This window comes from Rattus norvegicus, chromosome 7 (assembly GCF_036323735.1).
Source record: "Rattus norvegicus strain BN/NHsdMcwi chromosome 7, GRCr8, whole genome shotgun sequence".
Classification (NCBI taxonomy): Eukaryota; Metazoa; Chordata; class Mammalia; order Rodentia; family Muridae; genus Rattus; species Rattus norvegicus.
The window spans coordinates 6,870,299-6,887,358 of NC_086025.1; the positions used below are offsets into that span (position 1 = coordinate 6,870,299).

At 38.8% G+C, this 17,060-nt stretch overlaps 1 protein-coding gene across 1 annotated transcript; it reads left to right on the plus strand.

The window, feature by feature from the left end:
- The first annotated feature begins 389 nt into the window (after nucleotides 1-389).
- On the plus strand, nucleotides 390-1,325 carry Olr1049 (olfactory receptor 1049). The gene has a single exon (NM_001001365.1). The coding sequence runs from the start codon at nucleotides 390-392 to the stop codon at nucleotides 1,323-1,325; it is 936 nt and encodes a 311-aa protein (NP_001001365.1).
- The last annotated feature ends 15,735 nt before the right edge of the window (nucleotides 1,326-17,060 follow it).

Consider the following 17,060-nt stretch of genomic DNA (forward strand, 5'->3'; position numbering starts at 1 on the left):
CTAAACAGAGAAGACTATTCATTTAACTGTTGTCTCCTAAAATCTTTTCTGGGAAAGGAGGTTATGGGAAGACAGAATTTTGGAAAAAAAATCAATTAATTTAAACGGAAATTTTTGTGGAATGGTATTTATAAGACTATGTAATAAACTGGTATCTATTATAACTAGACTTTAGAAACATAATAATAGCAGTGAAGTATATGATTCAAATATATGCTATTATATGACACAAAGAAATGTTCAAACATTAACTTGTAATATGTACTTGCTTCTTCATTAATGTTAATACAGAAATGACACTCTAGTTAGGTTGTCTCAAAATTGGTGCCTGAATTTTACAAAATTTCTGTTATTTTTCAATCAGATTGGGCAAGAGACAGTAATCAAGAATGAGAAACCGAACAGTAACAACCTTCATCTTGCTGGGTCTGACAGATGACATTCGGCTTCAAATTATGCTTTTCATATTTCTGCTTCTTTCTTACATGCTGAGCTTATCTGGTAACCTAACCATCATCACCCTCACCCTGATTGACCCCCGTCTTAAAACACCTATGTATATTTTCCTCAAAAATTTCTCCTTATTAGAAATTTCACTCACAACTGCTTGTATTCCCAGATTTCTACACAGCATATCATCTGGGGACAAGTCCATTGCCTATACTGCTTGTGTCAGTCAACTTTTTTTTATAGATCTCTTTGCAGTTTCAGAATTTTTTCTTCTAGCTATTATGTCCTTTGATCGCTATGTGGCCATTTGTAAACCTCTTCACTACATGACCATCATGAATAGCAGAGTCTGCAAGAACTTCATTTTCTTCTGTTGGGTAGCAGCACTGATCATCATTCTCCCACCATTTGGTCTAGGTTTGGGCCTGGAATTCTGTGACTCAGATATTGTTGATCATTTTTGTTGTGATGCAGCTCCTCTCTTGAAAATCTCTTGTTCAGACACATGGTTGATAGAACAGATGGTGATAGTTGGTGCTGTGTTGACATTCATAATCACCTTTGTGTGTGTTGTCTTTTCCTATGTTTATATCATCAAGACTATTCTGAGATTTCCCTCTGCCAACCAAAAGAAAAAGGCCTTTTCTACCTGTTCTTCCCACATGATTGTAGTTTCTATTACTTATGGTAGCTGCATCTTCATTTATGTCAAACCTTCATCCAAGAATGATGTAGCTATCAATAAAGGGATTTCACTTATTATCACATCAATTTCACCAATGTTGAATCCCTTCATTTATGCACTGAGAAACAAGCAAGTAAAACAAGCTTTCAGTTACTCAATTAAAAAAGTTGCATTCCTCTCAAAGGTGTAAAAAACAAAGAATATTATCTAGAGTAGGGTGGATTATGGTAAAATCTGAAGCTATATTAGAGTAATATTCTATATCCTTATTTTAATGATTTTTATACTCACACTTTCTTTGTAAATTTGCATGGTATGAGTATGACTTCATCAATTTCTATTAAAATCAAAATTTTTGAATATGTTTAGTCTTTCAGTCAACCTGTAATGGTTGTCTAACTGTAGCCTTGAGAACACAATACACTGTGGTTTTCTACTATCGTTTCCACACTTTCATGTGTGCCTTTTTATTTTACATTGTAACTAATCAAAAAATGCATGGAAGTTTGATGTATCTATATTAGTATTCATTATTCATTCATTATTTATTTGCCACTTAGAGAACAGATGACAATTTTTAAGTGACTTTCTCCGTTTCATGATGGTTATGAATGATTGTATTGATATTTCCTCTCTTAAACACTCTAGGAAGACCTTACCAATCACTACCAAGTTCAAAGCTTCATAAATCATTTATACAAGAAGCTGATTTAAGTTCTATTCATTAACAAAATTTTCATGCAATTTTTTTGGGGCAGTTAGTTGTTATAGTTAAAACCTAAGGCATATGGCATTTATACATATTAAGAAAATGAATGGAAAACTACAAACATAAAAATTCTTTCAAACATAAAAATTTTGCATAAATGTATACAAAGTTAACACTGTTGTTTCTTTCCTGTGGACATCCCTCATGTCTTGCTCATTCATATCCATAAATGTTAGCTCTTAATAATTAGAAACACATTTCTCCCAAGGACATGAAGTGGTCACATCTGGTGGGATCTTGAATGCATTCCCTACTAGGCAATTCACAGCCACTATATTCTTCTAAGAGAGGGCAACAGAAACCCACCCAACAAACACAACCATATATTAGCACCTAAAATTACAATCAGCCTAAGGCCAGATACCTAGATGCCACCGTTAAAACACAGTCAATAACAGCCAGTATAATATGGCACCAATAGAGTCCAGGAACATTATTAGAATAGGACCTGAAAATTGCAACATAGCTGAAACACCAGACAAGAACTGCAAATAGGCTTTAAATATGTTAGAAATCCTTAAATGGTATATGAAAATATCCATTAACAAAATCCATGAAAACACAAACATAGAATGAAATAAAAAAACCAAATTCAAGGAATGAAAGTGGAAATAGAATCAATAAAAACTCAAACTGAGGTAAAACTAGAAGTGAAAAATGAGAAACTCAGAGGCAAACCTCAGCTCAGAATACAGGTGATGGGAAAGAGAATCTAAGGCAAAGATAGAAAGATTGGATTCCTTTTTTGAAGAAAACGTGAAATCATTTAAAATGAAAAATTCAAAGCCCAAGTCCAGTTCAAACCAAAAAATCTGTTAATCTCTGAATAGATCAAGAATGAATAGAGGAAGTATAAATAACCCAAGTCAAAGGCACAGAAATATTTTGAAGAAAATCATAGAAGAAAATTCACTGGCCTATCAGAGTACAGAAATCATACAGAAGACTAAATGCACTGGATAAGAAAAGGAATTCCTGTGTAGTACCAAATAATCAAAACACAAAATATCAAGAATGACAAGAGAATATTAAATCCTGCAAGGAAAAAGACCAAGTAACATAAAATCAGTGCTATTATAATAAATGTGACTTTTAATAGATCCTCTAAAGCCAGAAAGGCTAGATAGATATTCTATAAACTATAAAATATAAGGCACTATCCCAGATTACTACAACAGAAAAAATTTCAATCACAACAGATAGAGAAGGAAATGCATCCCATTTGATAAGACCAAACTCAAACAATATGTATGTATGTATGTATGTATGTATGTATGTATATATGTATGTATGTATGTATGTAGTCAAAGAGAAGGCACTTCAACCCTTCAACCTGAAGAAGTTAACCATACTCAAAAAATACAAGGAACAAATAATCCTGAACCAGAGACATGCTAGCTATCCTTTTTGCCTTAGCCCCATTGTTCTTTCATTCTGCACCTCCACCAGGGTTGATCAGCTCCCCTTTCACAGTGAACAGCCTGCCTGTCTCCGAGGAAGACTGCTGTAACCAGGGACACAGGAGACACCAGCCCCAATACCTATGATAGTTGGAACACCCACAGAACTGAGCATATGAGGAATCTATTCCACTCTGTCTGAATCCCACAGTCCTTCCGGTATGCATTTCCATCTGCAACTGTGGCATATCCTGCCCCTGGAACCCAAAGCCTGACTGCCTCTAGGAGTTTTCCCCAGCCAGGAACATAGGAAGTCTTCTCAAACCAGGAACAAAAAAGACTGTGTTAACCTGGCACACAAGAGGCCACCTAACCAAAGACAGTACTGTCAGCCTCTCAGGAAGCTTACTCTGACCCAGGACACAGAGCTCCACCTGCATCCAAGAAGTCCTGTTTCAGTTACAGATACCCAAGCCTGTTGACACCAGAGATGACTAGATGGTGAGAGGCAAGCTGAAGAATATAAACAATGGAAGCTGGTGCAATTGGACACTATCACAACAGAGTTTTCTCACCACACCAAGCCCTGGATAACCTAACATGCCTGAAAATCAAGATCTAACCTAAAATCTAATCTCATGAAAATGATAAAGTCTTTAAGGAATATACAAATAACTCCCTTAAAGATATACAGGGAAACTCAGATAAACACGTAGAATCCATTAAAGAGGAAACAAATAAATCCCATAAAGAAATAGAGGAAAATATAATCAAGTAGATGAAGGAATTGAACAAAATGGTCTAAGACCTAAAAATGGAAACAGAAACAATAAAGTAATCACAAATGGGGAGAACCCTGGAGATGGACAACCTAGTAAAGAGATCTGGAGATACAAATGCAAGCATCACCAACAGAGTACAAGAGATAGAAGAAAGAATATCAGGCATAGGAGATAAGGTAGAGAACATGGACACTTCAGTCAAAACAAAAATACAATGTATAAAAAAGTTCCTAACCCAAAACATGCAGGAAACTCAGGACAAAATGAGGAGACCACAAACCTAAGAACAATAGAAATAGCAGAGAATGAAGGTTCCCAGGTCAACAAGCAAGAAAACGTCTTCAACAAAATTATAGAAGAAAACTTCCCTAGTACAAAGAAAAGAAAGGCTATAAATGTACAAGAAGCCTACAGAAAATAAATAGATTGGACCAGAAAAGAAAATGTTCTTGTCACATAATAATGGTAGTGTCAAATGCACAGAAAAAAGAAATAATAGTAAAACTTTAAGGGAAAGTAATGTATAAAGGCAAACATAACAAGAATTCCACTAGATTTCTCAACTAAGACACTAAAAGTCAGAAGATCTTGGACAGATATTCAGACCCTAATCAAACAAAATTGCCAGCTCAAGCAACCATACTCAGCAAATCTCTCAATCTCCACAGATGGGTAAACCAGGATATTCCATGAAAAAACAAAATAGAACCAAAATCTTTCTACTAATCTAGCCCTCCAGAGGATATGAGAAGGACAACTCCAAAACAAAGAGGGTAACAACACAAAAAGAAAAAAAAAGGATGACTTTATACTCAGTGATAACTTGGACAGGGAAGAAATAAAGAAAGAAATTAAGGACTTTCTAGAATTGAACTAAAATGGAAGCAGAACACACTCAAATTTATGGGACACAATGAAGTCAGTGCTAAGAGGAAAACTCATAGCGCTGAGTGCCTTCACAAAGAAATTGAAGAGATTTTACACTAGCAGCTTAACAGCATATTGGAAAGCTCTAGAACAAAAAGAACATACACCCAAGAGGCACAGATGATGGGAAATAATCTCAGGGTTAAGATCAATGAGGTAGAAACAAAGACAACTATACAAAGAATCAACAAAACTAGTAGATAGTTCTTTGAGAAAATCAGCAAAATAGAAAAGCCCTTAGCAAAAATAAATGAAGGGCACAGAGGCAGTATCCAAAATGGAAAGGAAGAAGTCAAAATATCACTCTTTGCAGATGATATGATAGTATACTTCAGTGACCCCAAAAGATCCACCAGAGAACTACTAAGCCTGAGAAACAATTTCAGCAAAGTGGCTGGTAATTAACTAAAACAAATCAGTAGGTTTCCTCTACTAAAAGAATAAGCAGGCTGAGAAAGAAGTAGGGGCAATGACACACTTCACAATAGTCCCAAATAACATAAAATACCACAGTGTGACTCTAACCAAACAGGTGAAAAATCTGTATGACAAGAACTTCAAGTCTTTGAAGAATGAAATTGAAGAAGATCACATAAGATGGAAAGACCTCCAATGCTCTTGGATTGGCAGGATTAATATAATAAAAATGGTCATTTTGCCAAAAGCAATCTACAGATTCAATGAAATCCCTATCAAAATTCCAAATCAATTCTTCACAGAGTTAGAAAGAGCAATCTGCAAATTCATTTGTAATAAAATAGAAATGAAGGATAGTGAAAATTATTCTTAACAGTAAAAGAACTACTGGCACAATCCTGATCCCCAACCTCAACATGTATTTCAGAACAATCATGATTAAAAATTATGGTATTGGTACAGAGACAGGCAGGTAGATCAATCGAATAGAATTGAAGATCCAGAAATGAACCCACACACCTATGGCCACTTGATACTTGACAAAGAAACTAAAACCATCCAGTGGAAAAGAGATAGCATTTTCATCAAATGGTGCTGCTTCAACTGGAGGTCAGCATATAGAAATATGCAAAGTGATCTATTCTTAATGCCCTCTACAAAGCTTAAGTCCAAGTGGATCAAGGACCTCCATATAAAACCAGATACATTCAAATTAATAGAAGAAAAAGTGGGGAAGAGCCTTGAACACATGGGCACTGGGGGAAATTTTCCAGAACAGAACACCGATGGCTTATGCTCTAATATCAAAAACCAACACATGGGACCTTTTAAAACTATGAAGCTTCTGTAAGGCAAAGAACACTGTCATTACTACAGAGCAGTGACCAACAGATTGGGAAAAGATCTTTACCAATTCTACATCTGATAAAGAGCTAATATCCAATATATGGAAAGAAATCAAGAAGGTAGATGCCAGAGAGCCAAGTAACTATATTAAAATGGATACAGAGCCCAGTAATGAATTCTCAGTTAAGGAATATTGAATGTCTGAGAAGTACCTAAAGAAATTTTCAGCATCTTTAGTAATCAGGGAAACACAAATCAAAACAACCCTGAGATTCCACCTCACACCAGTGAGAATGGCTAAGATCAAAAACTCAGGATACAACAGAGGCTGCTGACAATGTGGAGAAAGAGGAACACTCTTCCACTGTTGGTGGGATTGCAAGCTGCTACAACCACTCTGGAAAAATTGGACATTACACTACTTGAGGACCCAGGTATACCACTACTGGGCATATACCCAAATGGTGCTCCAACATACAACAAAGACACATGCTCCATTATGTCCATAGCATCCTTATTTATAATGGCTAGAAGCTGAAAAGGACCCAGATGCCCTTCAACACAAGAATGGATACAGAAAGAATGATACATCTACACAATGGAGTACTACAAAGAAATCAAAAACAATAAAATCATGAAATTTACACGCAAATGGGTAGAACTAGAAGATAGCTTCCTGAATGAGGTAAACCAATCACAAAAAAACACACATGGTATGCCCTCACTGATAAGTGGATATTAGCCCAAAAGCTAATTACCTAAGATACAATCTGCAGACCTCATGAATCTCAAGAATAAGGATGATCAAAGAGCATATATATATATATATATATATATATATATATATATATATATATATATATACATACATACATATATATATACACATATATATATATATATGTATATATATATATATACAACCCCCACAAATAGTCAAAATTGATGAAGCCAAGTAGTGCATACTGACAGGAGTCTGATATAGCTGTTTCCTGAGAGGTTCAGCCAGAGTATGACAAATGCAGAGGGGAATGCTAGCAGCAAACCACTGAACTGAGAACTGGGTCCCTGTTGGAGGAGTTAGACAAAGGATTGAAAGAGCTTAAGGGGCTTGCAACTCCATAAGAACAACAATACCAACCAGTCAGAGCTCCCAGAGGCTAAACCACTAACCAGACTACACATGGACAGACCCATGACTCCAGCTGCATATGTAGCAGAGTATGGCCTTGTTGGGTGACAATGGGAGGAGAAACCTTTGGTTCTGTCAAGGCTCTACCCCACATTGTAGGGGAATGTCAAGGTGAGGAAGCACAAAGAATGGAGGAAGTTCAGGAGGGGGAATAACCTTGTAGAAGAAGGGGAGGGTGTTGGAATAGGGGGCTTATAGATTGGAAACCAGGAAAGGAAATAGCATTTGAAATGTAAATAAAAATATCTAATAAAAAATAAAGAAAAAAATGTGGTACAGAGAATTCTCAACTGAGGGATCTTGAATGGGTGAGAAACACTTATAGAAATAGTCAACATCCTTAGTCATCAAGGAAATGGAAATCACAATGACCCTGAGATTCCACTGCACAGCAATCAGAATATGGAGGATCAAAATCTTAGGCAATAGCAGATGCTGGCAAGAATGTAGACAGAGGAACACTCCTCCATTTCTCATGGGATTTAAAGCTGGTACAATCACTTGGGATAACAGTTTGGAAGTCCCTCAGACAACAAGAAATATTTCTACCTGCTGACCCAGCTATACCACTCCTTGGCACATACCCATAAGATGCCCCACCTTATAACAAGGACACACCCTCCACTATGTTCATAGCAGCCTTGTTTATATAGACAGAAGCTGGCAACAATCAAGATGTCCCAGAGTGGAAGAATGGATACAGAAAATGTGGTACCTTTATACAGTGAAATGTTCCTCATCTATTAAAAATTATGATGTAACGAATTTTGCAGGCAAATTGATGGACTAGAAAATACTGTGCGTTATGTAATGCAGACCCCAAATGAGATACATGGTATCTACTCACTGATAAGTGGATATTAGACAAAAACACAGAATACCTATGATACAACTCGCAGACTATATAATGTTTAACAAGAAGGAAGACTAAAGTTTGGATGCTTCAATGTTATTTAAAAGGGAAAACAAAATAATTATGGGAGATAGAGGAAGAGAGGGTCCTCAGAAGGAGAGAGGAGGAGGAGGCAAAGGGGAGGGCAGTATAATGTATGGGAAGAGACAGGAGAGAAGTCCAGAGGGTCACATGAATGAATAGAAATATGTAACAGTAGGGACTGGGGGAACTGGCAGAAGCACTACCAAGTTCCAAGTTTCAGGGAAACAGAGGCTTCCAGGACCCATTGGGGATGACATCAGCTGAAATACCCAACATAGTGGACCTGAAAAAGACCACCTCCAGTAGATAGGCATGGGCCCCAGTTGGGAATGGGGCAACCCATCCATCCAAAATCTTTTTCTGTTTTCAGAGCTAAGGACTGAAACCAGGGCCTTGTGCTTACTAGGCAAGCGCTGTAGCACTGGGCTAAATACCCAACACCTCATCCCAAATTTTTAACCCATAATTCTTCCTGTCTAAAGGAAAGAGAGTGACAAAAAAATGGAGCAGAAACTGAAGGAAAGACCATCCGGAGACTACTTCAACTTGGGACTCATCCCATCTGCAGACACCATACCCAGACACTATTGTTGATCGCAAGAAGTGCCACTAGCAAAAGCCTAGTATGGTGGTCTGCGAGGCTCTGCCAGTATCCAACTAAGATAGATGCAGACACTCAGCCAACCACCAACTGAGCCTAGGGACCCCAGTGGAAGATTAAGGGAAGTACTGTAGGAGCTGAAGGGGATTTCTACCCCATAAGAAGAATAAAATCAACTAAATGGATTTCCCCGGAGCTTCCATGTACTAAACTACCAATCAATGAGCATACATGGAGGGATCCATGGCACCAACTACATATGTAGCATAGGATTGCCTTATCTGACATGAATGGATGGGGAAGACCTTGGTCCTGTGGAGGCTTGTTGTCCCAAAGTAAGGGCATGTTAAATTGTGAGGTGAGTGTGGTTAAGTGGGTAGGCAAGCACCCTCTGAGAAGCAAAGAGACAGGGAATGGGATTGGGGTTGGTTGTGGGGAGACTGGGAAGCGGTACAAGATTTGAAATGTAAATAAAAAATAACCAACTAATAAAAAAACTGTAATGTAAAATACATGGAAAATTTTATCAATATATCAGATACCAACTTAAGTCAAGATCAGATAAGCAAATTTATCAACTTATAACCCCTAGTGAAATAGAAGCAGCCATTAAAATCTACCAACCAAAATTATCTCAAGAACAGATAGTTTCAGCACAAACCTTCAAAGACTTAATGACAATACTTCTCACATTTTGTGTATTTTGTTTTAGAAAACCACAGTTACTAAGATCCCAGATTACATAAAAACCCAATTAACAAAAGAGTTGTGGATCAATTTCCTTTATGAACATGGATGCAAAAGTTTTCAATATATTTTATATTGCAAACAGAATCCAAGAACATATCAAAAAGAGTATGCACATGATCAAGTAGCTACAGTCTAAAGTCGTAGGGTTGGTTCAACATAGGAAAAACCATAGTAAATCACCATATAAATGAAACCAAAAACCTCATTAGATATATAAAAACCCTTTGACAAAAATCTAATTCCCCTCATGATAATATTCCTGGAGATATTAGCAATATAAGGTACACACCTAAGCATAATAAAGAAAATATACAGCAAGCATATATCCAGCATCAAAATAAAGAGAAACTCAGAACAATACACTGAAATCACAGAAAATAAGAGGTTGAACATAGTGGTCAACCTATAGAGGTTGACTATATCCTTACTTATTCAATATAGCAGGTGAAGCCTGAGCTGGAAGAAGACGACTGATATAAGTCAAGCTGATATAAATTAGGAAGGAAGAAGTTACAGTATTTTATTTGAAGTATACATAACTGACCTTCAAAATATAACCAGGAACTCCTATATCTGATGAACTACTCTCATCAAAATATCTGTATACAAATTGAACACACACACACACACACACACACAGAGAGAGAGAGAGAGAGAGAGAGAGAGAGAGAGAGACAGAGAGAGAGAGAGAGTTCTTATATACAAATGACAACTGGTCAGAGAAAGAAATCAGGTAAATACACCTTTCAAAATAGCCTCAACTAACATAAAATATTTTGGGTAAACTCTAACAAAGCAACTGAAAGACTTATATGATAAAACCTTAAGACATTGAATAATGAAGATAACGGGATTAATATAGAGATGTAGCCATCCTACCAAAAGTCATCCACAGTTTCAATTCATTCCTCCTCCAAATTCCAACATAATTTTTCACATAACTTGGACGGACAATTTTCACCTTTATATAGAAAGTTAACTCGTATGATAAGTAAAACAATCCTGAATAATAAAAGAACTGAAGGAAGTATCACCATTTCCAAACTCAAATTATATTACAAAATTATAAAATTATAATAATAATTATAATAATAAATTGGCACAAACACATATGTTTTAATCAATAGAATCAAATTGACACACAAACATAACTCAATATGTCTATGCATGCCCTATTAAAAAAACAGAAAAACAGGTATACACACTGGAAAAAATACTGTCTTCAACAAATGGTGCTGTACTAGGGACAACATACGATGACAGGGACTGCTAGCAGTAGGCCGGGATGGAGATATCTCAGAAGACTGCTGCAGCTCCTTGTAAAGTAGGGTGGCATCTGGGACCCTGAGATGCAGAAGGCACATCCCTCCAGGGGACCCAACATCTGAAAGAAGAGGATGCCCTCAGTAGGACAGGATGGAGATATCTCAGTAGTCTGCAGCAGCTCTTTGTAAAAGCAGGTTGTTCCCATTTCTCCTAACCTTAGCCCTGAACAGCGGCTGTATAGATTTCATTTGTTTGTGACTGCCTTTCATTTGCCCTTGGTGTGCATAATTATTGTATTATATCTGACTTGGTGTGCATAATTATTCCTACTTCTTTCTCCTTCTGCTCTGGTGGATTCTATGAAACTAGATATTCCTTGATGTTATGATTCTTTTTTTATTTTTTTTATTAACTTGAGTATTTCTTATATACATTTCGAGTATTATTCCCTTTCCCGGTTTCTGGGCAAACATCCCCCTCCCCCTTCCCCTTCCTTATGGGTGTTCCCCTCCCAACCCTCCCCCCATTGCCGCCCTCCCCCCCATAGTCTAGTTCACTGGGGGTTCAGTCTTAGCAGGACCCAGGGCTTCCCCTTCCACTGGTGCTCTTACTAGGATACTCATTGCTACCTATGGGGTCAGAGTCCAGGGTCAGTCCATGTATAGTCTTTAGGTAGTGGCTCAGTCCCTGGAAGCTCTGGTTGCTTGACATTGTTGTACATATGGGGTCTCGAGCCCCTTCAAGCTCTTCCAGTTCCTTCTCTGATTCCTTCAACGGGGGACCTATTCTCAGTTCAGTGGTTTGCTGCTGGCATTCGCCTCTCTATTTGCTGTATTCTGGCTGTGTCTCTCAGGAGTGATCTACATCCAGCTCCTGTCACTCTGCACTTCTTTGCTTCATCCATCTTGTCTAATTGGGTGGCTGTATATGTATGGGCCACATGTGGGGCAGGCTCTGAATAGGTGTTCCTTCAGTCTCTGTTTTAATCTTTGCCTCTCCCTTCCCTGCCAAGGGTATTCTTTTTCCTCATTTAAAGAAGGAGTAAAGCATTCACATTTTGATGATCTGTCTTGAGTTTCATTTGTTCTAGGGATCTAGGGTAATTCAAGCATTTGGGCTAATAGCCACTTATCAATGAGTGCATACCATGTATATCTTTCTGTGATTGGGTTAGCTCACTCAGGATGATATTTTCCAGTTCCAACCATTTGCCTACGAATTTCATAAACTCGTTGTTTTTGATAGCTGAGTAATATTCCATTGTGTAGATGGACCACATTTTCTCTATCCATTCCTCTGTTGAAGGGCATCTGGGTTCTTTCCAGTTTCTGGCTATTATAAATAAGGCTGCGATGAACATAGTGGAGCACGTGTCTCTTTTATATGTTGAGGCATCTTTTGGGTATATGCCCAAGAGAGGTATAGCTGGATCCTCAGGCAGTTCAATGTCCAATTTTCTGAGGAACCTCCAGACTGATTTCCAGAATGGTTGTACCAGTCTGCAATCCCACCAACAATGGAGGAGTGTGTTCCTCTTTCTCCACATCCTCGCCAGCATCTGCTGTCACCTGAGTTTTTGATCTTAGCCATTCTCACTGGTGTGAGGTGAAATCTCAGGGTTGTTTTGATTTGCATTTCCCTTATGACTAAAGATGTTGAACATTTCTTTAGGTGTTTCTCAGCCATTCGGCATTCCTGAGCTGTGAATTCTTTGTTTAGCTCTGAACCCCATTTTTAATAGGGTTATTTGTTTCCCTGTGGTCTAACTTCTTGAGTTCTTTGTATATCTTGGATATAAGGCCTCTATCTGTTGTAGGATTGGTAAAGATCTTTTCCCAATCTGTTGGTTGCCGTTTTGTCCTAACCACAGTGTCCTTTGCCTTACAGAAGCTTTGCAGTTTTATGAGATCCCATTTGTCGATTCTTGATCTTAGAGCATAAGCCATTGGTGTTTTGTTCAGGAAATTTTTTCCAGTGCCCATGTGTTCCAGATGCTTCCCTAGTTTTTCTTCTATTAGTTTGAGTGTGTCTGGTTTGATGTGGAGGTCCTTGATCCACTTGGACTTAAGCTTTGTACAGGGTGATGAGCATGGATCAATCTTCATTCTTCTACATGTTGACCTCCAGTTGAACCAGCACAATTTGCTGAAAATGCTATCTTTTTTCCATTGGATGGTTTTGGCCCCTTTGTCAAAAATCAATTGACCATAGGTGTGTGAGTTCATTTCTGGGTCTTCAATTCTATTCCATTGGTCTATCTGTCTGTTGTGATGTTATGATTCTTAAGGAACTGGAAATTGAGGCATAGGAGAACAGCACATCACAGCCCTAATGGCCCAGATGCATGCTGTGTGTTCTCATCTTGGAAACAATGTAATAACTGCACAATAGCAGTTCCAGAATAATGCTTGACTTGCAAAAAAACTTTAAAGAAATTATTAGAAAATGAAGTAGAGCTAACATTGGGAATCTTAAGAAAGAAAATAGTTATTGAAGTAAGGAAATAAGTTTTACATAACATTTGAGAGTTGTTCCTGGTAAGGAAGTATAGAATATATAAAATTACATACTAGGAAAACTATGTCAAAATACTGGGATTCTTACGAGATTCATTGTGTGTAAAGAATAGAAAGCTAGCGGAACCACTGAGTTAAGTGTTAACTTGATTCTTTCTGGCCACTGCCTGGCAGCTTTGCCTAGGTCATTTATCATTAAAGCTACACAGGAAAATGCAACTAGCTGACCTCGGAGCTCTGAGCTCTGAAGTATAATAAGTCAAAAGTTAAAGTTTAAATAATGATGTTTACAATTATTATTATTTTGGCCACAGGCCCAGGAATAGGGGAAGCATGAAACTTTGGGGAACAATTATAATTCTTAGTACTTTGTGGGATGTGGTTATTCTTTTGAATTTGATTTGGCAATGATTCTACAATTCCTTTTTTTCTACCTGCTTTTAGATTACCAATAAAAGATTGGGGCAAGAGAAAGGCAAGAAAACATGTGAAGAGTGAATAAGAGAACATGTGAAGAGTGGATGAGAGAGTGTGTGAAGAGTGAATGTGAGAGAACATGTGGAGAGGGAATGAGAGAGCACATGAGGGAGGAAATGCAGGATCGAGTGTATGAGCAAGTATGAGAGAGCGAATGAGAGAGCAAATCTGAGAGTGAATGTGAGAGCAAATGAGAGAGCCAGTGAAAAAGCAGGAGAAGAGCATGTGAAGAGTGAGTAAAGAGAGAAATGAAGAGTGAGAGAAAAGAGAATATGAGGTGTGTATGAAGATTGTGTGTGTGAATGAATGGAGAGTTCATGTGGTGTGTGTGTGAGATATGTGTGAAGTGTGTATGAAGAGTGTGTGTGAGAATGAAAGGGTAATGAACAGAAGTGTGCATGAGTGTAGGAGTTCGAGAAAAGAAAACCGCAATAAAAAAAGCAAGAGTGCGCAAGAGAATGCAGAATGTGTGAAGCCTCAAGCTCTGAGAGAGAGAGAGAGAAAGAGAGAGAGAGAGAGAGAGAGAGAGAGAGAGTTAAGCCTTGAAATTGCCTGTCAGTTTGTACCCAGAGTTGTCTGTGTATATTTATTATGCGCCTTCCTGATAACCCTACTTCCAGTTGAGAACTCTGATCCTGTGTCGAGGCTGCACTGGCAGTAAGTGGCGCCCAGGTCGTGGGACTCAGAACTAGAAGATGTGGGTAAGCCCCCTTACTCTTCCCTGTTGTTTTAGATCTGGAAAGGCCCCTACCTGGGGAGCCGCGGTCCCCTAGGACAGAGATGAGTGCAAAGAAAGGATAGGTAAGAGGTGATAGTGTGATAGTTTTATAATTTTATTAAGGGTCAAACTGAGAGATCTCTGTATAAAAGGATTCTTCATAAGTTATTGCTTAAAAAGGGAATTCAGTTAGAAAACCAGCAGCTCTATGATTTTCTCCTCTTTGTTTGTTCTGTGAGCCCTTGGTTACTGGATAAAGAGACCTTGGATGAATCAGCATTGAAAAAAGTAGGAAAGGATATAAAAACCTGGATTCTGGAACATAGGGATGAGGAGGACAAAGGACAGGTTCCAGAGAATGTGGTTATGTTCTGGTTTGGGGTAAACAGGCCCTTTCCCATGCTGAAATAACAGACCTGCCCAGTTCATCAGCAGGTTCTGTTTGTAGTACGAAAATGCTGTGGAGGACACTATTCCTCTACTGTCAAACAAACTGGTAAGAAATGAAAAACACCTCCTTCCCAGTATATTGTAGATTTAGTAGAGATTTCCTCCTCTAATGAGGAGGAAGAGGTGGAGGGAGAGCCTTTAGATCCTGGAGATGAATCTGAATTAGAGGATGAGGCAGCTAAATATAACAATTCTGACTGGGACCCTCTTAAGCCTAAGAAAAGGAATACGAAAGAAGACCCCCTCAGTCCCGTATTCTGCAAGCAATTCAGAAGGTCATGGAACAAGGGGAAAATTTGATGCTATTTCCAATATGGACGATGGAGATCCAGAATGGGAACCCATCTCCTTTAAACTTGTTAAGGAATGGAAAGAAACTACTTCTAAATATGGCCCTACTTCACCTTATCTCCTTCCCCTTGTGGAAAATCTGGTAAGTGCTTGGCTCATTCATGGCAGACTGCTTTATCCTGGCCAGATCCTGCCTCACAGGGGGACAATTTCCCTTGTTTAAAGCTAATTATGAGGATGAGTTTAAACTTCTTCTGGATAGAGAAAGGTTTGAAGACAAAGGGCACCCTGCTTACATGGGCTTAGGGAAGTGGGTGATTCTAGAAAAACAAAACCAACTGCCCAAAGAAATTTTAAAAGAAGTGATGAATTGTGTTTTGAAGGCCTGGAGACACCTGCCTCTTAATGAGGCTCCCATAACACCTTGGTCTGAGATTCGCCAGGATTCTGATGAACCATTTGCTGATTTTGTGGCTAGATTGGTTGAGGTTGTGGAAAGATCAGTAACCAAGGGTCTTGCTGCTGATTTAATCATTAAGAAGTTGGCTTATCAAAGAAGTGCAGGCCGACAGGAGCCAGATGTAGATCGCTCGTGAGAGACACAGCCAGAATACAGCAAATACAGAGGCGAATGCCAGCAGCAAACCACTGAAGTGAGAATAGGACCCCAGTTGAAGGACTCAGAGAAAGAACTGGAAGAGCTTGAAGGGGCTCGAGACCCCATATGTACAACAATGCCAAGCAACCAGAGCTTCCAGGGACTAAGCCACTACCTAAAGACTATACATGGACTGACCCTGGACTCTGACCTCATATGTAGCAATGAATATCCTAGAAAGAGCATCAGTGGATGGGGAAGCCCTGGGTCCTGCTAAGACTGAACACCCAGTGAACTAGATTGTTGGGGGGAGGGCGGCAATGGGGGGAGGATGGGGAGGGGAACACCCATGAAGAAGGGGAGGGGGAGGGATTAGGGGGATGTTTGCCCGGAAACCGGGAAAGGGAATAACACTTGAAATGTATATAAGAAATACTCAAGTTAATAAAAAAAAAGAAGTTGGCTTATGAATATGCTAATAAAACGTGCCAAGCACTACTCAGAGGGAAATGTAAAAATGCCACCCTTGATGACTGTCAGAGCTTGTGCTGATTTCTTTCCATCCATGATTCAGGGAATGGCTTTTGCAGCTGCTTTGGGTGGACAGGTGCCAGGAACTTCCCAGGTCTTTAAACAAAAAGGGGGATGTCCTCAGCCAGGTGTCAGTTTTTCATGTGGACATCCTAGACACTTAAGTCGCCACTGTCCTCAGAGATCTACTGAGGGAAGTGCCCATGTTCTCAGGCAGTATTTCAGCTGCTGTGTGCACATGCTGTCAGAAGGGCTACCATTGGGAACGCATTTGCAGGTCTAGATTGCATAGAAATGGACACCTAGAGGTATTACTGGTAACCCCCAGGCTATCCTGCAGGGAAACCAATGGCAGGACCTGTCTTGGCCCTCCAAACAATGGGGACAGTTGTCAACAACCAATTTCTTCAGAATTTTGCCCAAGAGTTGACTCCCTCTACAGGGCTACTCCAGGTAG